The 26,907-nt window shown below is 40.6% G+C and overlaps 2 protein-coding genes and 1 long non-coding RNA gene across 3 annotated transcripts; 1 reads left to right on the top strand and 2 right to left on the bottom strand.

The window, feature by feature from the left end:
- Positions 1-5,725: 5,725 nt before the first annotated feature.
- On the bottom strand, positions 5,726-7,370 carry LOC112191346. Its single transcript, XR_002932934.2, has 2 exons — positions 7,173-7,370; positions 5,726-6,752 (listed from the first exon to the last, which is right to left on the bottom strand). It is a non-coding gene; the product is annotated as an uncharacterized LOC112191346 (long non-coding RNA).
- Positions 7,371-7,595: 225 nt separating this feature from the next.
- Positions 7,596-13,760, bottom strand: LOC121052273. Its single transcript, XM_040516974.1, has one exon. The coding sequence runs from the start codon at positions 13,758-13,760 to the stop codon at positions 7,896-7,898; it is 5,865 nt and encodes a 1,954-aa protein (XP_040372908.1). The 3' UTR covers positions 7,596-7,895.
- Positions 13,761-22,340: 8,580 nt separating this feature from the next.
- Positions 22,341-23,985, top strand: LOC112194187. The gene is made up of 3 exons (XM_040517102.1): positions 22,341-22,841; positions 23,148-23,198; positions 23,804-23,985. The coding sequence occupies exons 1-3, from the start codon at positions 22,503-22,505 to the stop codon at positions 23,858-23,860; spliced, it is 447 nt and encodes a 148-aa protein (XP_040373036.1). The 5' UTR covers positions 22,341-22,502; the 3' UTR covers positions 23,861-23,985.
- The last annotated feature ends 2,922 nt before the right edge of the window (positions 23,986-26,907 follow it).

Below are 26,907 nucleotides of genomic sequence, written 5' to 3'. Positions count from 1 at the left end.
ACATGGCCTCCAAAAAGTTTTCTATCTCCGCCCGATCCATCGCCTTCTCGAACGCGTCGCGACTTGATTTGTTGCCCGGCGGAGTTTCTATAAAAAAAAGAGAGAAGGGAAAGCCAGCCACCAGTCAGACACAATTCAATTATAAAACGAAACGACAGGGTAGGATCCTCACTAATAGAGCGTGTTAGTCGCAGGTCGACCAATAACTCCCAACCAGTTAGCAAGCGGAAATCAAGCAGGTTTCGGTTCCGCCAGCAACCTCTGATCCTCGCCACCCGGCACTCTTCTGCACGCGTCAGCGTATACCGGAGTCCCGCTGCACAAGACAAACACGTCGTAAGAATACAAGTTCAAGCATGTATGCACGCCAAACATTTTCAGCGGACACAGGCCACCAACCTCGAATAGGTTGGAACTCGGACTTAATCCTAAATGACGGCCCTTCCTCGTTAGACCTAGCGTGGTACTCCCAACCGTCGGTAGCGACGCAAAAGGTCCCCCGCCAATAGGACATGGAGTCCCTCAGATTCTCGATCAGCTTGGGCGCTCCCTGCCGGCGACTCAAATTTACTTGCCCGTGGCAACCTTGGCGCTTCACATATACTAACTCGTAGAAATGGAGCACTTCCGCCACGGTAGGCCCCTCGCACCCCGACAAGCGCCACAAGGAGTTCATCGCCAACATCAACCGCCACATGTTTGGACAGATCTGACCGAAGGCAAGGCCAAACTCACAAACAAGGATTTGAAGATTGGGCACTAGCGGAAGTGTCACCCCTTGGCGGAATATGGCCTCGTGCACGGCCGCACACCCCGTCGGGAGAATCGACGCCTTCTCATCAGCCGTCGGTGGTCGCAGCTTCACCGACCCCGGCAAGCGGAACGCCTGCTTCAGTCGAGCGACAGCAGCACCGCTCATCCCCCCTCCCGCCTCGTCAACGGCTGTCCCATCCGGGAGGAACCACGCCGACTCAACATTTTGCTCCGCTGCCTCTTCCTCCCCGGCGGAGCCGCTAGCAGCACTATTGCTTGCCAAGCGTTCGTCGCGCCTAACCTTGGCGGCAGCGGCCTCACCCGCCCTAGAGCTCTCTGAACGCGAACCACGGGCCATAGTTGCTTCCCAGGGGATAGTCTGTAACGGCTCAACTTCTAGCGGTTCTGGCAGTGAGGATCCTGCATGGGCAGACGGACGCAACGAATCAATAAAAACCCCATCCGCCGCGCTGAGCGACACGTCAGACCCGGAATCCTCACTGCTCGAAATCTCTATAACGCTAGCCATCCCAAAACCCTAAAACCCACATCAGTTAGCACAAACATAGATCTAGCCTATTCTCGCATCAGTTATAGCCAAAATAATCAAGAACAAAACCCAGAAAACCCCAAAGTGTAAACAAACACACTCAACCCAGACTCGACTATCCAAATCCTAAAACCAATGAACGCATTGGCCAACCATCATTCAATCCCCCACAAAAAACCCCCATCTCACACCTCAGAGCACACCCAGAAAAGCAAACACTACAAAACCCAGAAACTAGCAGAAACAAATAGCAGAAGACAGAGATCCGAATACCAACCTCAGTGATGCAATCTCCGGCACGGTGGTGCACAGGTATGACCAACGTCTCTGGGAGTAGTTTATCCAAACTTCGATAGGCTCCTTCTCCGGTTTCGAACAAACGATGGCTAAGCTTTCAAAATTTTCACGAAGTGTCGAATCCCCCAGAATTTCCCCCCTTTTTATATAGGCCCCAACGCGTCCTCGACCGTCCGCTCCATACCAACATCCCTTGTTAGCCGTACACGTGTCGTACATCTCCACTCACTCTCCGGATTGCCCGAAGCGTCATCTCGGTTACAAAACCCACAGTTACTATCATTAAAGGCTAGAAGACGGACAGGCTTAGCAGACAAGCCTACGCACGCTAACCCGCTATGGGCGCGACACGTATTAACCACCGAAGGGGCAACTTCGAGAAATCCGCCAGCGGAACTTCTCCCTTGTCACCTTCCAAGGAGCGAAGTCTCCGCTGAGCAAATCCGCCAGCGGAACTTCTCCCTTGTCACCTTCCAAGGAGTGAAGTCTCCGCTGAGCAAATCCGCCAGCGGAACGTCTCCCTTGTCACCTTCCAAGGAGTGAAGTCTCCGCTGAGCAAATCCGCCAGCGGAACTTCTCCCTTGTCACCTTCCAAGGAGCGAAGTCTCCGCTGAGCAAATCCGCCAGCGGAACTTCTCCCTTGTCACCTTCCAAGGAGTGAAGTCTCCGCTGAGCAAATCCGCCAGCGGAACGTCTCCCTTGTCACCTTCCAAGGAGTGAAGTCTCCGCTGAGCAAATCCGCCAGCGGAACTTCTCCCTTGTCACCTTCCAAGGAGTGAAGTCTCCGCTGAGCAAATCCGCCAGCAGAACTTCTCCCTTGTCACCTTCCAAGGAGTGAAGTCTCCGCTGAGCAAATCCGCCAGCAGAACTTCTCCCTTGTCACCTTCCAAGGAGTGAAGTCTCCGCTGAGCGAAACCCCGCCAGCGGAACTTCTCCCTTGTCATCCTCCAAGCGACGAAGTCTCCGCTGAGCGAAACCCCGCCAGCGGAACTTCTCCCTTGTCATCCTCCAAGCGACGAAGTCGCCGCTGAGCGAAACCCCGCCAGCGGAACTTCTCTCCGCTGAGCGAAACCCCGCCAGCGGAACTTCTCCCTTGTCATCCTCCAAGCGACGAAGTCTCCGCTGAGCGAAACCCCGCCAGCGGAACTTCTCCCTTGCCATCCTGCAAGCGCGATGTCTGTCGCTACACACCTCTGGCGGAACCCCTTTTTCATCTTGCAAAAACAACCGCCAGGCACGTCTATCAGACGCTGCTTCCTGCTGCATCCAGCGGGGGGATGTCCGTCAAACGGAAAATCCCGAGGCTACGCCTCACTGACAACGACCGCTACGCGGCGTTACCGTCAGACCGTCCCTACGGGACACGGGGACTAGTCACAGTCTACGACTGCCCTGATCAGGCAATTTGACCCCCGTCATTTGGGTGCTAAAACATTGGGCTCGCTACCCAACACCCTCTGCTCCGTGCAGCTCCCCCTCATCAAACAATTCAACGACCATCCGGAGGTCTATCTTCGCCGGGGAGTGGGGGACTCCCTGGGGGGCCCAGCAGGGGCCCACCCGAAAGGGTATAAAGCGTTTGCTCAGTAAAACCAACGGTTGACAACGCACTGACGCTAATTATGCTCTTGCAAAGTCTAGCGGAGGACAACGCTTCAAACCGCCGAACAACTCCCCAACCAAGATTGCCCTCCTTGACTGGGGACTTGGGGGACTTGTACATACGTGTACATTTGCAAGCATAATTAGCTATAATGGGCCATGCTCATTGTACCGCCAAAGGTACTAATTCCAACCAAAGGAATGACATGAGAACACACTGCCAGGCGGGCTACAGCCTCGGCGTCGGACCGCCTCCAGATCGCCACCGACGCGCCGCCACGCGCCGCGCCAAGTTAAGCATCAGAAGCTTCTGAAACTAAGAACTGAAGCATATCAGTCCCACATCGAAAACAAAGACAAGATCAGTCTCTTCCTCACCTATAAAAGGTTCTCTCCTCTATCCTCATTAATCACGCATTCAATACTTACCTACGGTTATTTTGTCAACATAAATACATTGACTAACTTAGGCATCGGAGAGTTGAAGACCGCCCAGCGCGGTCTCCCTCTGACGCCCGTTGTATTTTACTTGACAGGTAACGGGAATCACAACATAAATACAAGTATCGATCCGCCCACCGGATCAGCGTTAACTAAGGTTTGGCCACCGCTAGACTTTTAGACATTAACAGCATCCGGATAAGATTGCAAAGGCTTAAACTCCTTTAATGTTATCAATTCTAACCGGATAAGTCTAGAATTAACTACCTAAGAACAATTCCTATTACCGGATAAGTCTCAATTCATTGTTCATAGATGCATAAAGCTTTGAGTTTAGATAATCATGCAAGCAAACCAATCCTAGATCTAGGTGATTTTAACTCACAACCTTCATATGCACACATGGTGTGCTTTCATGCTCTTAATGTCTAGAGGTGACTAATCTCAAAACACTAATCATGAGATGACAAATGCATTATACTTGAACTAGTCAAATTCCAATATAAGCATTCACTTCTTGAATTAGCATGTGAAGGTGGTAATGGAAAATTGCATAAAACATAAGATTCACATCAATATCATACAAGATTGGCTAGGGCTTTCAACCCTAGCCCCAACAAATTCACTACTCACTCATAACTAGATAAACAAACTTCAACATTCTAAGATACATCAAGAATAAAGAGTTAAGGAGTAAGAGTGATTATTGATGATGCCAAAAGTGGTGGTGGAGATGGGTCTCCAAGCTCATGAGGTGGTGGATGTCTCCTTCTCCTTGCTCCAAGCTCTTGATGATGTGGGAATGGTGAAAGTAAGAGCAGCTAGTGATGATTTGTGGTGATGGAGGGTTATGAAAGTGTTGAGAAGATGAGTGTAGTGGTGGAAAAATGGAGGTTTTCTGCTGCAAAAACAATGGTGGCCTTCCTTGAGAGATGAGAGAGAGAATGCCGATTCCTCCTAGCCTTGCTTGAGAGATGATTGCAGCTGGATGGAGTTGAGTGAGTGGACTCCCCCCAATTCAGCCATCCATGTTCCCCTTGGTGTCAAAGTGTGCAAAAGTTGTCTCCCACCTTGTCTCCCCACAAAGCTCCAAAGTGTGCAAGAGACAAAAGCACAATGTGCAGGGAAAATATCTGAATTTCAAGTGAGAGATTCACACAACTATGCTCCTCCATTGCTGGAGAAATGATCCTCCATGAGTGGCGGCTCGAGGAAAAGTTCACTGGAAAAGTCGCCGGAAATGCCGATTTGTAATTTTCTTCCAATCTCCGTGTCTTCTTTTCCTTGCTTCAAATCTCCGCATTTCAAGCCTCAAATAGTCATTTTATTATTAAAGCATGGATTCCTACAAATAAAAGGAAATGGATTAAAAAGAGTAAAATAGCCTGCAAGACAAATCAATTTCTAAGTTATGGGGCACAATTGCATAAGTAATTTATGATTCAACAAATACCCCCAAACTTAAACATTGCTTGTCCTCAAGCAAACTAACCCAAATCCGACACTACAACAACTACCTAATCCTTCCAACAATTTCCTCAAAGAACACAACATCGATAGGGCATGGAAATCAAGTTAAGTCTTAAAGCTTCATGGATCATGGATCAAATGCTTGCGTTTTGAAATGTGTAGCATGTCTTCAATTTGTCATTTCAACATACCGAAATTGAGAATGCATGTCAAACCATGTTAACCATAAACTCACAAGATATTCACTCTGTTTTTCACACAAGTGTTTATGGGTTATCTATTCTACACTCAAAACAATCTCATGCAATACCGCCATATGCTTGCTCTTCAATCTTATCTCCACTTATCAACAAAATCACACCTTGGATGAAAAAGGACTTTTATTGGATGTAATGAGGCTTAGGGGTGAGGGGTTAAAGCAATGAAATGGAATGGAATAGCAATTTTCAAGCAACTTAATAAGCAACAATCCTTTTGAGATTAAGAACTTAAAAATTAAAGATGCTCAATTTTCACTTTCTCACCACCCCCCAAACTTGAACAAAAACTAATTATTGAATTGAAATAACATTCTTTTGAGATTTTCTTTTGTTTCACTTCTTCTTCTTCTTCTTTTTTTTTTTTTTCACTAATAAAAAGTAAAATTGCAAAACAAAGAACACCCCCAAACTTATTCTTTTCCGAGTACCCCCAAACTTGTTTCTTTTAGCATCATAACACAAACAATCTCGTATTGCTCATTAAGAAAACTTGAAAGGGTAAGGCAAGTGTTTAAGTTAAGGGTAAACATTTATGGTGTGAAGAATTGAAAGGCTAATTACACAAAGGCTCAAAATGGCAATCTAAGGATATTCAATCTTTTGGGACATACTCATTTGGCCATGGTGGATTCCTAGTTGCCTAAATCATTTCCAAGATGTAACATTGAGACAAAGAGTTTCGAAAGATATGAAGCAAGTTCTAGAGATGCAAAGCAAATGAGATGTTCACTCATGAAGAAATCAGTGCTTATAAGGCATGTATGCACTCCAATTAAGCTCAAATCTCACTATATGGCATGTAATGGCTCCCACAAGTCTCACTATGCTTCTCTAGCTCAATATATTGACATGACAAATATGGATATAAATGAAAGCAAACACTTGATCCATAATGATTTATTTTGAAAAATAAAGCTCATAAGACCCAAACATGCTTTCTAGCCCACATTTATATTAAGCTCAAGTTCATCATTGGTGTTGGAAGGAACCTAAAAGAACACACACACAAAACTAGAAAAGAAAAGACTTTTTTTTTTTTTGTTAAATTTATTTATTTAATCATAAAACAATAACACACAATCCCCCCACACTTGAACTTAACATTGTCCTCAATGTTACAAAGTATTTTCTTGAAAGTAATTTCAATGAAAAGTCCAAGTATGAAAGAAAAACACAAGTTATTTATAAAACAAAAAGAAACAAGTAAATAATCACAAATTGAAATTAGAGACAAGAGTAAATAATGACAAGAGTAAGTTAGAGATTTCTCCCCCTTGAAGCCCATGAATTCCAAGCAAGACACCAACATATAACCAACAAGGCAAGGGCCTTGCAATCCAACTCCAATAGTGCCAAACATCGTCATTGAGCAAGAAAATCTGGAAAAACAATCAAAGCAAAAGAAAATACGGAAATCTAGGATTCTAGAAAATCTGGAAATTTAGCTATGGTGCCCAACATCTAAATCATCAAGTTTCAACAAAAGAACACCAAATTCCATCAATCCATAACTAAACAATCAAGAAACAAGAAACTACAAGCAAAAACAACAACAATCAAAGCAAAAGAAAATCTGGAAAAACAATCAAAGGAAAAGAAAATATGGAAATCTAGGATTCTAGAAAATCTAGAAATTTAGCTATGGTGCCCAACATCTAAATCATCAAGTTTCAACAAAAGAACACCAAATTCCATCAATCCATAACTCTAACAACCTAGAATTAACCTACAAAATGAACAAAATCGGAATGTACACCTTCAACACACAAGAAGTTCAAAGTTAAGAGATAGAGCTTTACCTCTTGGAGAAAGCTCAAAAGCTTCACCAAAGACTTAAGAACACCTAGAAATCTAGAGAGAAACCCGAAAATCCCACAAAAACCCAAGTTTTTTGGCTTGAAGTTGAGTGAAAGATGAAGGAGAATGGAGGAGGAAGATGATGAATAGTACACCGTAGAGAGAGGGTCGAACTGGGTAGAAAGAAATAAGAAAGAAAGCAGGGAGAAAGAGAAAAGAAGAGAAGAGAAGAAAAAAAAAAAAAAAAAAAATTAAAATCTGGCCCGAAATTTTTTTTTTTTTTTTTTTTTTTTTTTTTTTTTTTTTTTTGGGAATGGCTTGAGATCGATCGTTCCAATTGGACGATCGATCGTTTTGAAATTGTGAACTCTCTGCCTCTTTCAGCGATCGATCGCACCAAATGGTGAGATCGATCGTTTATTCAATTTTTTTTTTTTTTTTTTTTTTTTTTAAAACCTCTCACCAAACTTAAACTTTTAACACTACAAACAACTAAGTAAACATGAAAATGAAAGATGTAAGTAAAGGATTATGAGAAACTCCCCTTTGAAGACCATGATCTTCATTATAAACACCTCCAATCACCAACAAACAATAACGAAGCCTTGTCATCTTTGGTGCTATACCAAGAGTTTTCTTTCTCCTTCATCTTGCATCAAGAGCATGGCTACCTCCAAGTAGGGCTTTGCTTTAAAGACATCTTGCCGGTCCGTTGACTCTCCAAATCAATGAAGAGGAACAAGAGGAGCATCCATGAAGTACATGACCTCCTCTTCAACTCCCAAGCTACCAAGCAAGTAAGGCTTCAATCGGTGGCCATTAACCTTGAATGTGCTCTCATTACTTGGGTTCTTGATCTCAATGGCACCATGGGGAAAGACTTTCACAACTTCAAAAGGGCCATACCACCTTGATCTAAGTTTTCCGGGAAAGAGTTTGAGCCTTGAGTTATAGAGAAGAACAAGTTGTCCTTCCTCAAACGTCTTCTTGATCAACTTCTTGTCATGATAGGCCTTGGTTCTCTCCTTGTATAGCTTGGCATTCTCATATGCCTCCATTCTAATTTCGTCAAGCTCACATAGATCAAGTTTCCTCTTCTCTCCCGCCTTAGCAAGATCAAAATTTAACTTCTTGATAGCCCAATATGCTTTATGCTCCAATTCCACAGGCAAATGACATGCTTTTCCATAAACTAACCGATAAGGTGACATGCCAAGTGGAGTCTTGTAGGCGGTCCGATATGCCCAAAGAGCATCTCCAAGTTTGGTGCTCCAATCTTTCCTTGTGATCCCCACAATCTTCTCTAGAATGCTCTTGATTTCTCGGTTTGAGATTTCAACTTGACCACTTGTTTGGGGATGGTAGGGAGTGCCAACCTTGTGCTTGATGTCATACTTCTTGCATAGAGCTTCAAAATGCTTGTTGAGAAAGTGGGATCCTCCGTCACTTATGATGGCTCTTGGAGTGCCATACCTTTGAAAAATGTTCTCTTTGAGGAACTTGAGCACAACATTGTGATCATTCTTGGCACTTGCAATTGCTTCTACCCACTTAGAAACATAGTCAACTCCAACAAGGATGAATTGGTTGCCATAAGAGCTTGGGAATGGTCCCATGAAGTCAATACCCCAACAATCAAAAATTTCTACTTCCATGATGTTGGTGAGGGGCATTTGATTCCTTGAAGCAATGTTACCACTTCTTTGGCATCTATCACAAGCACTAACATAGGCATGTGCATCTTTGAAAAGAGTAGGCCAATAAAAACCGCAACTTAGTACCTTGAATGCCGTCTTCTTCCCTCCAAAATGACCTCCACAAGCAAGTGTATGGCAATGAGAAAGGATACTAGGAACCTCCTCTTGAGCTATGCATCTTCTCAACATTTGATCCTTGCCAAACTTGAACAAATATGGGTCATCCCACAAATAATGGCGTGCTTCCTTGAGGAATCGCTTCCTTCCTTGATAATCAAGCTCACTTGGAATGTACTTCCCTTCACTTGCATGGTAGTTCACCAAACTAGCAAACCATGGGAGCTCTTTGACATTGATATTGAACAATTGCTCATCCGGAAAAGTGTCATTCAAAGGAATGGAGGAGTCATCACCTCCTTCAACCAATCTTGACAAATGATCCGCCACTTGGTTTTCTTTTCCCGGTTTGTCTTTGATCTCAATATCAAACTCTTGCAACAACAAAATCCATCTTATCAATCTTGGCTTAGCCTCTTTTTTTGACAAAAGATACTTCAAGGCACTATGATCCGTGTGCACAACAACTTTGGTACCAAGCAAATAGCTTCTAAACTTCTCAAGAGCAAAGATAATTGCAAGAAGTTCTTTCTCCGTTGTGGTGTAGTTAATTTGTGCATCATTCAAGGTACGACTAGCATAGTAAATAGCACGAAGTACCTTTTCCTTCTTTTGAGCCAAAACCGCTCCCATAGCATAATCCGAAGCATCACACATTAACTCAAAAGGAAGAGACCAATCCGGTGCAATCATGATAGGAGCTTGAGTGAGCATCACCTTGATTGTCTCAAATGCTTTCAAACAATGTTCATCAAACACAAAAGGAGCTTCTTTGGCTAGCAAATCACAAAGAGGCTTAGAGATCTTGGAGAAATCCTTCATGTACCTTCTATAGAAACCGGCATGTCCAAGAAAACTTCTAATTGCTTTGACATTATGTGGAGGTGGTAACTTAGAAATGAGCTCCACCTTGGCCTTGTCAACTTCCATTCCTCTTGCACTCACCACATGCCCAAGAACAATCCCCTCATTCACCATGAAGTGGCACTTCTCCCAATTCAAGACTAAGTTGCAATCTTCACATCTTTGAAGCACAAGTGCCAAATGGTGTAGGCATTGATCAAATGAATCCCCAAAGACACTAAAGTCATCCATGAACACTTCAATGAATCTCTCCACCATATCACTAAAAATGGAAATCATGCACCTTTGAAAAGTTGCCGGTGCATTGCACAAACCGAATGGCATTCTTCTATAGGCAAAGGTACCATATGGACAAGTGAAGGTAGTCTTGTCTTGGTCTTCTGGAGCAATGGGGATTTGATTGTAGCCACTATACCCATCAAGAAAGCAATAATACTCATGGCCGGCAAGTCTTTCTAGCATTTGATCAATGAATGGCAATGGAAAGTGATCCTTTCTTGTGGCATTATTGAGCTTTCGGTAGTCTATGCACACTCTCCACCCATTTGCCACTCTTTGAGGGACAAGCTCTCCTTTATCATTGGCCACAACCGTTATGCCACTCTTCTTAGGAACCACTTGAACCGGTGACACCCACTTTGAATCGGAAATGGGGTAGATGACACCAACATCAAGTAGCTTCATTACTTCCTTCCTCACTACTTCTTGCATTGGAGGATTGAGCCTCCTTTGTGGATCCCTCCTAGGCTTCATATCATCTTCAAGGAGGATCTTATGCATGCACATACTTGGACTTATGCCTTTGATATCAGCAATAGTCCAACCAATGGCCTCCTTGTGTTCATCCAACATTCTAAGTAGCTTTTGTTCTTGCAAAGCACTCAAACATGAAGAGATAATTACGGGCAACTTGTGGTTTTCACCAATAAAAGCATACTTTAAATGAGAAGGAAGTGGTTTCATGTCAAGAGTAGGAGGATATTTAATTGATGGAAGTAAAGGAGTAGAGTTAGCAAGAGGTACCTCAACCTTTGGTTGCAAATGTGGAGTGCAAGGCCTTAAGGCTTCAAGTGTAAGCTCGGCTTCTCTGGTTGCCTCCTCAATGAACTCTATGTCATTATGATGCAAACATGTCTCCAATGGATCTTGAGATGCATTTTCAATGAAAGTTTTCTCCACCATCTTGTCAATACCATCCAAAACGTCAATCCGGAAACAATCATAGGCATTTGATGGCTTACTCATTGCATCAAAGATTCTAAAAGCAATGGTAGTATCATGAACGGTTATGGTCATCAACCCCTCCTTGACATCAATCTTAGTACCGGCGGTTGCCATAAATGCTCTCCCAAGGATGATAGGCAACTCCTTCTCATGGAGAGGAGCCTCTTCCATGTCTAGAATGATGAAATCGGCCGGTAGGATCAAGTCTTGTACCTTCACAAGAACATTTTCCACAACCCCTCTTAGGTAAACAACACTCCTATCCGCCATTTGCAAAGAGATAGCAATGGGCCGGATTTCACCAATTCCAAGAGACTCATAGATACTATAAAGCATTAAGTTGATACTAGCACCCAAATCCATCAAAGCTTTATCAAAGAAAGTTTTACCTATCTTGCATGGAACGGTGAATGAACCCGGATCTTTCAACTTTGGTGGAAGCTTCCTTTGCAAAACCGCACTAACTTCTTCACTTAGACACACTTTCTCATCCTTCTCAAACTTCCTCTTGTGGGTACATAGCTCCTTGAGAAACTTGGCATATGTAGGAATGGTTTTGATTGCATCCAAAAGAGGGATGTTAATCCCCACCTTCCTAAATAAATCAAGGAACTCTTTCTTCACCTTCTCATTCTTTTGCTTCAATACCTCTTTCCTTTGAAATTGAGGATAAGGAAGGGAAATTTCTTTCTCTTGAACTATCTTCATAGGAGGATTGAAGGTGATACCTCTTTTGAATGGCCTTTCTGTTGGAGTAGATGTAGAGCCTTCTTTGTCATGAGTTCCGACCTTGACATTAAATTCGTTCTTCAAGGCTTCCTCTTGCACTTCTTCTTCTAAGGCTACTCTCAAACCCAAAGGCTTGTCAAAGGCATTCATCTTGTCATTCAAAGCTTCTTCTTCACCATCATTAAACCCCAAGATGACTTCTCCATGTGACAATTCTCTTGCCTTGCCCTTTTCTCTCTTTTCAAAACCAGGTGGCTCCCTTGGAGTTACAACTTCCTCATTTTTAGGCATGTACACATTGTTCTCAACTTGCCTCCCACTTCTTAAAGTAGTAATGGCTTTGGCTTCATGCCTTGGGTTGTTCTCCACTTGGCTTGGAAACACACCTTGCTTCCTTTGGCTTAACTCTTGGGCTAGTTGTCCCATTTGTATCTCAAGCTTGCTCATGCTTTGGTGAAGGACATTAATCTTCTCATCTTGTTTTGCTTGAGTACCCTTGTTCTCCACAAAGAAATTCATCAACATGTCTTCAACACTAGGCTTCTTCAATGACTCTTGAGGTGGTACTATAGGTTGTGGTTGAGGTGGAGGTTGATAAGGTGCCCTTTGGAATTGATTGTTGGCTCCTTGATTGTTGTAGTTGGAGGAGCTTGCACCTTGATAGCCACCACTAGACCTTTGAAAACCTTGGCCTTGCTCACGATTGCCAAACCCTTGATCTCGGTTTTGGTTGCCTCCCCACCCAAAGTTGGGGTGGTTTCTCCATCCGGGATTGTAGGTGTTACTATATGGATCATTTCTTGGCCTTGGTTGGAAACCAACTTGGTTGCATTGCTCCATATCAACTTGAAGTGCACCTCCTCTTGGACAAAGCATTGTCTCATGTTGATCACTCTCACAAATTAAGCACACTTGCTCAACCATCTTGCTCGACATAGGTTGGAGTTGCTCCCAGTTTCCTTGAGTATTAAGAATCAAGTCTAGCTTCTTATTCATGTTGGCCTCAATCCTCTTCAACTCAATTTGCATTTGAGTATTTGGTGAATCCATCTCATACATACCTCCTCTTCTGTGTTGATCCTTCAAAATGACATTGGCTTCTTTCACCGGTCTTCTATCACTTTGATTATCATAGAGTTGGGATGACTCGGCTAATGAGTCAAGAACACTTTCCGCTTCGATCTCATTCTTCTCCATGAAGCTCCCTTGACAAGCATTGTCAATTCTTCTCTTGGTATCTTGGCTTGACCCATTGTAGAAAGTGCTCAATAACAACCATTTCTTGACACCATGATTAGGGCAATTTTGCTCCATGTCTTTGAATCTCTCCCAAGACTCGTGAAACAATTCAGATGGAAACTCTTGGAAAGTCATGAGTAAGTTCCTTAATGCATTGCTCTTTGATGGTGGAAAGTACTTCTTGAGGAATGCGGCTTTCATGTTATCCCATGAATTGATACTTGCCGCCGGAATCTTGTACAACCAATCTTTGGCCTTATCCTTCAATGAGAAAGGAAAAAGCCTTAGCCTAAGGTTGTCTTCATCAATACCATTGAGTTGGACCGTTGAGCAAACTTCATTGAATAGCTTGATGTGCCTAAATGGATCACCGGTGAAGCCACCATCAAAAGCCGGTAGAAGTTGCAAGGTACTTGGCATAATAGAAAAGGCATGAACACATGGTGGCAAGACAATGCAACTTGGATGATTTGTGAAAGTAGGAACGGTGTAGTCCTTCAATGGCCTTGGTTCATCACCCATTTTTAGTTTAGGACACTCCTCCCTTAGTTCCCTTAACAACTCCTGTGCTCTTTGATCAATGTATTGAAATAGAGTGGGTGGACCGATGGGACAAGGTTCTTCTTCACCACTATTCTCTTGAATGATATAGTCTTGATCGTCACTTGGTGTGCTTGGAGGAGATGGATGCTCTTCACTTGATTGAGCAATAAGATTCATGCACACCTATAAGAATTCAAAGCAAAGGTAAGTACACAAGTTGCAACACAAAAGAAAACAAAAAAAATTGCTGAAACAGGGGAAACGATCGATCGTTTATACCCTGAGATCGATCGTTTTCTTAAAAAAAATTGGAACGTCCAGTCGAGATCCATCGTTTTTTTCAAAACGATAGATCGTTTTTGGTATTTTTCCTCTCTGACACTTGAAAAGATCGATCGTTTCAAAGCTGAGATCGATCGTTTTCTGGGAAATCTCAGCAACAACAAAAATTCAAAGAAAAAGTAAAGTTTCTAGCTTCCCCGAAGGCAAACCGAGCTAGGAATCGGATTTCACTCCAATCCCCGGCAACGGCGCCAAAAACTTGTTAAGCCAAATAGCTACCCTCAAGTGCAAGAGGTACAAGTTATAGAATAGAGGATTAAGTAAGGATGTCGAACCCACGAGGATTGGTAAATCCTTTCCTAGCTAGGGAAAAACCTAAAGGAAAACTAGAAGAATAAACAAATGTACAATCACAAACAAAGGCTCACAAGTGAGTACAAGTTCATGGTGAGTATGTGCAAGATGGTGTGTAGAGATTTGATTTGATGTTGGGAATGGTTTCGATTCAAAATTCAAACAACAAGAGCAAGAAAAGTAAACTAAGCTAATTAAACAAGTTGTTGTCAAATGGATGAGAGTTAGAGCTTAGATTGTCCACCAAAGCCTCCCTTGTATGCATTGATGCTTAAACTACAAGTGATGCAATCCCAAATACCCAATTACCCTCTTTGCATCCGGATAAGATTGCAAAGGCTTAAACTCCTTTAATATTATCAATTCTAACCGGATAAGTCTAGAATTAACTACCTAAGAACAATTCCTATTACCGGATAAGTCTCAATTCATTGTTCCTAGATGCATAAAGCTTTGAGTTTAGATAATCATGCAAGCAAACCAATCCTAGATCTAGGTGATTTTAACTCACAACCTTCATATGCACACATGGTGTGCTTTCATGCTCTTAATGTCTAGAGGTGACTAATCTCAAAACACTAATCATGAGATGACAAATGCATTATACTTGAACTAGTCAAATTCCAATATAAGCATTCACTTCTTGAATTAGCATGTGAAGGTGGTAATGGAAAATTGCATAAAACATAAGATTCACATCAATATCATACAAGATTGGCTAGGGCTTTCAACCCTAGCCCCAACAAATTCACTACTCACTCATAACTAGATAAACAAACTTCAACATTCTAAGATACATCAAGAATAAAGAGTTAAGGAGTAAGAGTGATTATTGATGATGCCAAAAGTGGTGGTGGAGATGGGTCTCCAAGCTCATGAGGTGGTGGATGTCTCCTTCTCCTTGCTCCAAGCTCTTGATGATGTGGGAATGGTGAAAGTAAGAGCAGCTAGTGATGATTTGTGGTGATGGAGGGTTATGAAAGTGTTGAGAAGATGAGTGTAGTGGTGGAAAAATGGAGGTTTTCTGCTGCAAAAACAATGGTGGCCTTCCTTGAGAGATGAGAGAGAGAATGCCGATTCCTCCTAGCCTTGCTTGAGAGATGATTGCAGCTGGATGGAGTTGAGTGAGTGGACTCCCCCCAATTCAGCCATCCATGTTCCCCTTGGTGTCAAAGTGTGCAAAAGTTGTCTCCCACCTTGTCTCCCCACAAAGCTCCAAAGTGTGCAAGAGACAAAAGCACAATGTGTAGGGAAAATATCTGAATTTCAAGTGAGAGATTCACACAACTATGCTCCTCCATTGCTGGAGAAATGATCCTCCATGAGTGGCGGCTCGAGGAAAAGTTCACTGGAAAAGTCGCCGGAAATGCCGATTTGTAATTTTCTTCCAATCTCCGTGTCTTCTTTTCCTTGCTTCAAATCTCCGCATTTCAAGCCTCAAATAGTCATTTTATTATTAAAGCATGGATTCCTACAAATAAAAGGAAATGGATTAAAAAGAGTAAAATAGCCTGCAAGACAAATCAATTTCTAAGTTATGGGGCACAATTGCATAAGTAATTTATGATTCAACACCTTGCAACATGGTGCATTGTTGCCATGTGGGTAGGGATCATCATGTCCAACTCCCTTTGCTTTGGGGTTATTTCCACCTTTTTCCTTGCCATAATTAGCCTCGGGAATTTGCTTTGTCCCAGTGGGCCTGACATTGTTGTTCAAGAGAACCTCATTATGTCTCTTAGCCACTTGCAGTAGGCTGATCAGCTTATTGAATGTTGTGATTCTTTTGTTGTCATACTCAGCCTATACTGGTTCGCTAGTATAAGCGCTGAAGTAGGAAATGTGGAAAGAGTCTTTTCGATCATATCATCTTCTGTGATTTCCCTTCCACAGAAATTGAGACGTGTCTTTAAGTGCAACATGTCCTTGTTGAAGTCTTTGACCCTTTTGTAGTCAAGCAAGCGGATTCCATTCCACTGAACGGCTAGTTCTGGGAGCAAAGTGTCATGAATGTTCCCAAAACGTCCCTTAAGGGCGTCCCACAGTTCTTTGGGTGTCTTCAACTGAAGGTACTCCCAGCGTAGGCTATGATCAATATGTCGCCTAACAAACATTAAGGCATTGGCTTTTACCTTGTCAGACGGTCCATCGTCTTTGGCGTCGGCAAGAGTTTTGATGGTGGCAGTCTAGTCTTTTGCCACAAAAGCAGTTTCTACATCTGAAACCCAACGATGGTACTCAATTCCTTCTGAGTCCAAAATGTCACATTTAGGTCGAGTTGGATCAACCATCTACATAAACAAGAGAGAAGATATAAATTACGCAGTCATAAAGACATCCACGTAAATTATTTTCCAGAAATATGAATTAGATTTCAAGACCAAGCTTCGTAATGGTCATATTTTGTTCTTTCGATGCTATGTAAAAATGCTTTATCACAGTAAGTGTGTATGGATAATGCGCATAAATTTTCATTATCATGGCAAAACGGAATTTATATGTTGCATTCTAAAATTAACCATAACACATGGAATAATAAATAAAACATAGCATATATAAAAATAAAGTACGTGGCATGCTCAAAATTCACAAATATACAACAAAATATATGTTACACATAATAATAGCAATAATATATCATGCGTAAAATAAAATATAAACAATAGAATAATATAAAGGCATGCTTAGGAATAATTATATAAGCACAAACAAAATTCATAAAACATGCTCAAAATTACATAAATAATATATAACAATATATATATATATATATATATATATATATATGGCATGTTCAAAATAAAGTATAAACCATAGCATAATTAAAACATGCTTAATTAAGCATAATCATGTAAAACATAAATAAAAGGCATGCTTAAAAGGATCAAAATTATCTAACTAAACATGCTCAAAAGTTCTAATTATAAACAATTTAATATAGGGGCCGTGACCACTTACCCAATTTTAGCCTAAAAATTGTCCACTTACTTCACTAAGAGTTTTTTAACCCCATTTAACCAATCCCATAGTCTTTGACAGTATTGCCCTCATACTCTCTCTCTCTCTCTCTCTCTCTCCTCTGCTTCCACAGCCTGTCGCCGGAGCCCTGCATACTCTCCACCGGCGCTTGTCCTCCTCACCGTCCTAGTCAGTGACGACTCTCCTCCTCCGCCTAGATCCTCGACATCGTCAAGTCCTCTCCAATCTCCAGAAATCCTCCCAGGTCCTCAACATCGTCAAGTCCGACGCTGACCATGTCCTCTCCAACATCCCCTCCACCTGCGACCTCGCCGACCACGTCAGCGCCAAGATCTGCGACCTCTCCACTCTCCAGAAATCCTCCAAGGTCCTTGACATCGTCAATTCCGACGCCGACCACATCCTCTCCAACGTCTCCTCCACCTGCGACCTCGCCGACCACGTCAGCGCCAAGGTTCGTAGCTCGACCTCGCCCAGTCCCTAGTCAACTCAACGCTCCTCTGTTTGGATGCGATTGTGGAGCACGACCTCGCCCAGTCTAATGGGTTTTTTTTTAAATTTTTTTATTTGTTGTAAATTTGGTAGAAGGCTTATAAGGAAAGAAGAATGAAAAAAAAAAAGTTTTATTCAGTAGTTATACATGTCTATTGCGGGGCAATAATATGATTATTGAGAGGCAATAATATGAGTCTTGGGGGGCAATAATATGCATATAAAGTGATCATTTGTGCCTGTAGTGTATTCATTTTGGTTTCGGGAGTTTATACAATTCACTGGAGGGAAATAATATGATTATTGGAGGCAATAATATGAGTATTGGGAGGTAATAATATGATTACTCGGGGGCAATAATATGATTACTGGGGGGCAATAATATGGTTACTGGGTATTATTAGGGGGCAAAAAATTCAGACGTCGGAATCCGGTAGCCAGATTCTGGTGACCGATAGCCGGATTCCTGTCATCAGTTGCCGGAGACCGCGGCCGGCCACTAATCACCGGAGCACAACAAGGTGGAGGATGACACCTCTCTCTAAGTGAGAAAGAAGGAGAGGGCAAAAAAGTCTCAAAAATAAATAAAAAGAATAAAAAAAAAGAATTAATTGGGTATTAGGGAAATAATCCCTTAGAGTGTTTTGGGGTTAAAAAACTGTTAGTGGAGCAAGTGGGCAATTTTTAAGCTGAAATTGGATAAACGATCATTTCCCCTTAAATATACCATAGTATGAAATTAAATAAATAAAAGAGAACATACTTGGTTTGGAGAAAATAAAACAATCCTAGCTCACGTGCGTGTTGATGCAGGCGTACATAGCGATATTTTTGGGCTTGAGAAAAACTGGGCCGCTTCCTTTTTTTGTTGTTTTCTTTCAGTAACGGGCCACAATGCCTTGTTTTTTTCTTTTTCTTGGCCACAGGGCCTGATTCCCTTTTTTTTTTTCTCTAGAACGAGGGCTTTTTCTTTGGCCTTCTTTTTCTTCTTTTCTCTTTTTTTTTTTTTTGAATTGGGTCGGGTTTTCTTTTGGGCCGAGTTTTTTTTTCTTCTTTACTTTCTTTTGTTTTTCTCTCTTCTTCTTCGCGACTTCTTTCTTCCTTCTGGCTCTCTCTTCTCCTTCCTTCTTGATTGCAGATGGGTGTCTGCAACGATGGTGTGCAACAGATCGATCGTGCGGTTGGGCAGTGAGGGCATGCCACTGGGCAGGGGCTGGGTTGCAGTGCGTTGGGAGGCAGTGTAGGCCGAGGTGAGATCGCTGGGATCGGCTTGCGCATAGAGGCTGGGCTGCGCTAGGATCTGCAGGCAGGGCGGGTAAGGCACAGGTCTGGGATTTGCAGTTGCAGGCAAGGCAGGGGTGGGCTCTGCAAGGAATTTTTTTTTTTTTTTTTAACGAGAGAAAGAAAGAAACTAGAAAACTAAGGTTTTTTTTCTTAGCTATTGGCTCTGAGCGTGCTGATAACGTGTAAAACTAAATTGCGATTGTAATTGGTCTACTCATTTCATTTCATAGCCCCTTTATATAGGGAGAGAATTACAACGGAAATATCAATTACAATGATGACATTAAATGCTGATTGATCCGTAATCGTACTGATTGATGGTAATTGATGATTCCTTGATTCCCTCTCCGTCAGTCGCTTTGATGAAGGCATATAATATGTTTTTCTTTTAACAAAACATTCATTTTGAGTTATTTTATATAATTTATAAATACATTTAAACTATTTAATTTTCATAAAAAAATAAAGTAAATTTAAAATTAGCTAAAATAGAGAGCACTGATACAAACGCATTCCTAAAGTGGCTAGCCAAAATGACTTTTTAGCTAGTTTAGCTAAAATTTGACTCAAAAATAGCTAGCATTGCTAAAGATACTCTCATACTTACAGTCCAACCGATCAGTTAAAATAAATATATATTTTATTAACTTTATGAAATATTTTATTAAATCACAAAATGCATTATCTCCATCTCCTCCTGTTTCTCTTGTTCTCATCCTCCTTTTTCTGCTCTTGTTTGAATCTCTATCTTCCTTCTTTTGTTTGTCCCCTTTCTCCTCCTTCATCATCTCTATCCAAAACCGATGACTCATTCTTCAGCTCAAAACCAACTGTTTAAGCTCAAATTGCTCAATAGCAAAAACAATCACATAAACATTGAAATCTAGAAAAACCTAGGTAAAAACACAATAACATACACAGATGATGAAACCCAGAAAAGATTAGTGAATTTAATTAATTTATGCATTTTTTTAGTTAAATGGGTAGCATTGTTAACCCTTAAATGAGTTATTTTGTCTAACACGACGCAACACATTTGTTAAATGGGTTAAGCGGGTTGGAAACAGGTATTAATAAATTGATTGGGTTTGGGTTTAAACTTTTGACACAATTATTAAAGGGTAAAATCTTTATATGGTACCTGAACTATCACGAAATGCACTTTTTGGTACCTACAAATTTTTAGGGAGTCTAGTGGTACCTGTATTATCCTCCGTTAGCCATTTTAGTACTTCCGTAAATTATTCCGTTAAAGTATGGGTAAAATCGTAAAACACCTATTTTTCATATTTCTTTTACAAATTTTTTATTAAACTAAATTAAAATAAATTAAACTAGGTTAAAAGAAAGACCTAGAATTGAATTTAGTGAATATCTAGATTTACCTACCATCTCTATTGATTAATCCTATTAATTGTTCGAGAAAAAGTTATCTCCAAATTAGTATATATTAAATTTTCATAAAATAAAAAAAACTAAACAAAAATAAAATTACTTAAATTAATTGACCCAAGTGTCCCAATAACAGTGAGGAATAAATTGGGTATTATTTATCTTTTTTTTATGTGTCGAAATATTTTTTTTAATTATAGATATTCAATATATTAAATTCTATAATTCTAATTATGAATGAAAAGACTATTTTACCCTTACTATTTTACTCACATGAGTGTTACATGACTGCCACATAGACATTTTTAACGGAATAATGGACGGAGGTACTATCAGGGCCAACAGAGGGATAGTACAGGTACCACTGGACTCCCTGAAAATTTGTAGGTACCAAAAAGTGCATTTCGTGATAATTCGGGTACTATATGAGGATTTTACTCATTATTAAATGGGTTGGGTTTAAGTTTGTATCTTGTGACACGACAAATACATTGACCCGACATGACCCATTGACAGCCCTACTTGCAATATTGAACGTTTAGATATTCCTCAATTTTATTTTTGTTAGCTCATTTTCTTTAATATATGTTGTGTTCTACTATGGAGGTTTAGGCTTCGTTCCCCTCTTTTTGTATCTCTTTTTTCTTTAATAACATGGGACGGTAAGAGCATCTCAATGGTGGTGTCAAAATCTACCGTGGAGCTCCAATGGATATAAAAGACAGGTCTACCCAACCTTCAGATCCACCGTGAAAGACAATTTTGGGTTCATCCTGTCAAATTTGACCGCCTCAAAGCATTATGTCTTTTCTTTTTTTTATTGTTTCTCTCCTCTTTGATTCTTTCTCGTCTCTCTCTTTCTTTATACCAATTACCCAGGACAAACCAAAACTTCTAGTCTTGGCCGAGCGTTTCACAGATAAAACAAGAAAGCAAGAAACGTCTCCCAACAATTTCTCTCCCTATATGTCTTCGTTTTTGGCTTCTGGGTTTTCTATAAAAGTCCCTTTGTGATCGATCTGATGAAGAAGATGAAAGGGGTTGTTGCTGTTTTAGAATTCAAGGGCCAGATTTGATCATCAAAGTCTTATGCAAGACCATGACCAGCTGCAGAGGTAATACCCCGTTTATGGGTTTGAAAAACTCCACAAGATGAAATATATAAATAATTAAATTCAATAATTAATTAATTATAAACCTAAATATTTCAAATTCTCAAATCTTATGATCAAATACTCCCAAAGTCTAAAATTTTAAGAAGAAGTATAGCATAATCAAGTTATACGGGTTCACTTCGTGTTGGCGGGTTGACCCATGGCCGACTCATTTATTAAATGGGTCATGGCGGGTTGACCCACGACCGACCCACTTTTTAATAGTGCGGGTTCAACCTGCTTTATTTCGTGCAGGTTTCGAGTCACGTCGGAATTGACAGTCGTGATTGCAAGTCAAAACAATGAAAGGAGTCAAATCCCACCAAATTAAACGTATTAAAGTAGTACCATTTTTTTTTAATTATTAAAGTAGTACCATGATTTTCCAAGATGTCAGAAACTCTGTTACCTTCCCGAAAAATATGTGATTATGTGAGGAATGAAAATGCATATGAGAAATGTTGTACAAATAAATCTATCCACTCTACTCTAAGCTGCCAAGACACCAAATGAGTAGAGCAAAGAAAATTAAGAATAATAGAGGAATCCACTTCTATCTACTTATGCTTTCAATCCCAGACCCATGCTAACTCAATCGAGGGCCTCTGCTACAATCTAGGTAGGAATGTCTAGGTTCGAAGAAAAAGTAACAAGAAAATTTCCTGTATAGTCACAAAAAACAGCCCTTTAACCACCAAGATTGGTGCTCATTTTCCAAGCACTACCTTAAGTAATCTTAACTCAACAAGAAGGAGGAGTATGTCAATTGACCTCTATTATTGTAGAAGCATGCACTACTAGAATAATGTTAATAGACATCATGTCATAGACATCGGTTAGGAATTCAAGCGATGTAAAAGAGATTTCTAACATCAGTTCTTGGAAATCCGATTTCTATTTGTATAATTAACATCAGTTATCATTTTTGACCGATGTCTGTGTTTTTTTACAAAATTTTGAGAAAGCGCGGAAACGACTAAGGATGAGGCGGGGGAACAAAATTTCATTTGCCTCCAACACCGAGTCAGCTTCCCACGCGACAATTCTCTCTCAAACCCTAGACACCATGGCACCCGACGAACACCCGTCCTCCTCTTCCTCATCCTCCACCTCCGACCAGCACCCGACTGCTCTCTGCTGCATCCACCGCCTCCACTCTCCTCCTTCTCTGCCTTCGCCTCCGCTATCCTCCTCCTCCTCTTCCTTTGGCACACCTGTTCTCTCATCTCTCTTCTCAAATTCACCAGATCTGCCAAAGACGCAGTCCACGCCGGAGCTCCGCCTTGCCCCTCCTCCTTCTCTTTTCTCCTTTCACCCGACGGTATCACTTTCATCTTTATCCTCTCAATTTTGCTTGAAATTCTCTTCATGTTCAGTGAGTTTTCGATTCCTTCGTTGTTGGTTTTTGATATTGCAATGGGTGTTTGTGTAATTTGGAGGTGATGGAGTGATGGGTATTGGGTAGTCAATGATTTGCTGATAATCTGGTAGTTGTTGATGGAGTGATGGGTATTTCATTTCTGGATTGTGTTTCTGGGTTTTGGGGGTTGTGTTTGAGGTATATGTAATGGGTTTTGAGGTAGCTGTAATGTGTTTGAGAAGCTAAGCGCCTTCTTCTTCTTCATAGAGAACTAGAAAGAGAACGGGAAGCTCTCAAGGCCTCAATCATCTTCTCCAGGTAATAATCAAACCTCTCTTTCAGTTTTTCTATTCAATTGGAATTGATTTTCTTGCAGCAATTGCAACCAGAAACCGTCATTGTTTCAGTCACTGATATTATCTCTGTAACATCTTTTTACTCAATATGGTTTGGTTTGTAGGTCTCTTTACTTAATGTGAAATTTTAGGATGTCAATTTTATGTGCATTAGTTGAAAACAGAATACATGTAGATCACAAGGTTGTTCTGCAGTAAATATATTTGCAGTTGTGTTAATCAAGAATCTCGGTAGCAATTAAGCAACAAGCTAAGGTTCAGTTTAACTATCTTGTCTTTGGTTGCTCAATATCAAGTAAAGGTGACACCCTTGTTTGCGGTTTCTGTTAGACCTGGGATTAGATTGACTACATTAGTTTTGGAAGGTGAAGGCTAGGTGCATGATAGCTATTAACTCAGTACTAGAAGATGAAATTTTGAGGAGAAGCATTAGTTTTGGATGTAGAGTGAGAGTGGATACATTTGAGTAGTGGTTGCAAGGAAGGGAAAGATGTTTGGAACTCTTCTTTGTACATTGGTCTTGTGGAAATAAAAACTGTTATGATATGGTTGTGCTCTACGTTTCAGGGGTCTTTATCGAGCTTATTCAGCAGATGCAAGGTGCGCAGGTATGGGTTTCTTTGATGCCTCTCTTTATGGTCCTTTTCATGCTGGGGATAATTTGTTGATTGTCCAATGGTCATGTGAGGACACAATAGAATTCAAAGATGCATCTGCAAGTGTAATTTCAGGCTAACCTTTCTTCTTCTCTTTGAAAATCACCAACAGTATCTTGCTTAAAGTCTGATTGAATTTGGTTTTTGCAGCTAATAATTGATCTTACCGCAAAGAAACTTATCAGTTATGACTCAGAAAAGTGCTCGGAGAAGAATTTACTCAAAAACTTCGTTGCATTCATACAAGGATTGATTTCCTTCCTTGTGGACATCCCTGGAACAGCTTATCACAAATGTTTACAGGTAAGCCTAAATCTGTTCCACCGGTATCATTCATCAAATTCACAACGCTAATGAGTACAAAAATTGAATATTGATGTCGGAAACAATTGTAGTCTCTTGGTGCTGACCTTCAACAATTTCTCAGGGTAGGAAAAATGCAATGAGAATGTTGGTAAACCTGCTACAGGAAAGAAGAGAAAAGCCGCGAAAGCAGCCTATAGATTTTGTTGATCACGTGCTTGAAGAACTCAAGAAAGAGGAAACGATGTTAACAGAAGAAATTTTTTTGGGTTTAATGTTTGTACTGCTTTTCGTGAGCTTTGAAACAACTTCCCTAGCTCTAACATTAGCCATCAAGTTTCTTTCAGACCATCCTGCAGTGCTAAAGAAATTAACAATCTGTACAAACTCTCTAAGCATTTCAAACCATACTAATTGCTATAGCTCGCTGTTGTTAATATTGTTAATATTTCTATCTTATGCTTTTGACAGGAAGAGCATGGGATGATCATAAAGCAAAGGGAAAATGCTGATGCTGGACTTACATGGAAAGAATACAAATCAATGACATTCACATTTTAGGTGAGTCTCACACGTTAACTGTCAGTGGTCAAAAGGGAATGTACAAAATCATATTCTGTAAAATGTTTTGATTTACAAACTAACATTATATATCAACTTGCAGATCATCAATGAAACAGTTAGACTGGCAAATATAGTTCCAGCTATCTTTCGCAAAGCAATAAGAGAGATACAGTTTAAAGGTATGCAAATCATAATATTTAGTGTGGGATTCCAACTATAAAAAATCAGTCACACACATGCACGAATATCATCCTAATTTGACATATTATACCTATTTGTCTGATTGCAGGACATACCATTCCAGAAGGTTGGGCAGTAATGGTTTGTGGAAGGTGAATTATTCTTCAGCTTTCTTAATTGCTTTATCCCTAATGATATCTATAAAGGAATCTAGTTTGTTAAATATTCATTGTTCCTGGCAGTTTAACACATTGGGGTTGCTTCCTACACATGCATCCGACTGGGTTTCATCCTGACCCCCTGCTCAAGTATTGTTTATCCTTCCCTAGACAATTAAATTTCATCTGGAATGTGGTCTTTGTTCCATTCCTGAGGGATGTGAACTAAATATTAGGTAATACCTCCTGGAATGGAATTTCATCATATTATTCCACCTGCAGATGGTGATGCAGATGGGAAAGGGGAAAGAAATGATGATAGTACTGCTAATCCTGACCGGCCAATTTGTAAGTTAATCTTTGTTGGGTTTCTATTCTAAATAAATTGTTTGAATTTTCATCGCTTTATTTAATTATGCGTCAGATAATTACATGTCTGGATGTGTTGAATGTAGCTTAGTTTACTGCTTTTATTGCTTACCAAGTTTTTGATTATGTGCTCTTCATCCAGGATATAGAACTTAGGGGACTATAAAACTGGCCTCTTTCTTATATGTTTGAAGTTTTGCACCAAGTTATTGCATGTCCACTTGGTTTTGGTTTTGAAATTTGAAATTGGCCTCTTTGACAGTGTCTTGGTATTGATAACATAGAGTTGAGTTCACCAAATGTTACTTGTACCGAGTCTACTCTTTGTCGAAATTCTGATTTTTTTGAGTGACCATTAAAGTACTCGATGGGTAGTATGAGCTTAGACAATGCATTTCTGGTGGTTAATTTCCTCAATGCAGCTTTAGTCCTCATAGCTTAGTTAAATGATGACTAATATCAAGATTGAGTCAGTGGAATTTCAAACTTTCTAGTTGATGCTCATGCAATAAGATGAATGTAAATTGTCATGAGGGAATAACTGGTACATGTGGCTTTGATTCACGAATGATTGATGCTTCAAGACATCACTACTACAATAAGTTAATCAGACGACGGGTATTTGTAGTTGTGTGATGACCAGCCTCACTGTGGTCTAAACGAGTGTTGTGTGATTGAAAAATCACACAACGGTGAATTCACCGTTGTCCAATATTCATTTCCTCAACAGATATTTAGTTCTGTTGTGTGAATTCTGTGCAGGCATGTGCCTGGCATGGCTTGCTCGGGGATGCCTCGGCATTGACATGGCCATTCAGACAACAGAAAATGAAATGTAGCTGTTGTCTGAGATTCATAACACACAACAACTATATTGTTTCTTTGTTGTCTGAGATTCATAACACACAACAACTATATTGTTTATTTGTTGTCTGAGATTCATAACACACAACAGATAGAATTTTTTCTTTGTTGTCTGAGATAAGTAACAGACAACTCAATGAAATGATATCTGTTGTCTGTTGATTGATTCAGACAACAGGGATAATTTATTTCTGTTGTGTGTTATGAATCTCACACAACAGAATTTTGTTATTTTTTGTTGTTGGTTGTTTGTTCACACAACAGCTATATTGTCTTAACTGTGGTGTGAATATTGTAATCGAATTGGTTAACATCTAGTAACTGTTGTACGAGAAGCCTTAATTTTGAATCCTTTTACAGTCAGACAACATATTATTCTACATTGTGTTGTATGACTGAACCTTGGACAACTGAGATTGCCTTATCGAATTGTGTGAGGAGAACTCAGACAACATATTCTTTTTATCAACCATTGTGTGAGCATTATAAACCAGTTGTGTGATTATTTTAGGTCTGTTGTATGAGCTTGGTTCTCACAACTTGGTTGTGAAATGTTGTTTGTTCAATCATGACCTAA

This window comes from Rosa chinensis, chromosome 3, assembly GCF_002994745.2.
Source record: "Rosa chinensis cultivar Old Blush chromosome 3, RchiOBHm-V2, whole genome shotgun sequence".
NCBI classification, from domain to species: domain Eukaryota; kingdom Viridiplantae; phylum Streptophyta; class Magnoliopsida; order Rosales; family Rosaceae; genus Rosa; species Rosa chinensis.
Note: the sequence above shows the minus strand (reverse complement) of the source record. Positions and strands in the feature narration are given on the sequence as shown.

Coding starts and splice junctions, on each gene's coding strand:
- LOC121052273 (XM_040516974.1), bottom strand. CDS start 13,760: ATGAATCTTATTGCTCAATCAAGTGAAGAGCATCCATCTCCTCCAAGC.
- LOC112194187 (XM_040517102.1), top strand. CDS start 22,503: ATGAGGCGGGGGAACAAAATTTCATTTGCCTCCAACACCGAGTCAGCT. Junction 22,842..23,147: donor TTTTCTCCTTTCACCCGACG/GTATCACTTTCA, acceptor TCTTCTTCATAG/AGAACTAGAAAGAGAACGGG. Junction 23,199..23,803: donor GCCTCAATCATCTTCTCCAG/GTAATAATCAAA, acceptor TCTACGTTTCAG/GGGTCTTTATCGAGCTTATT.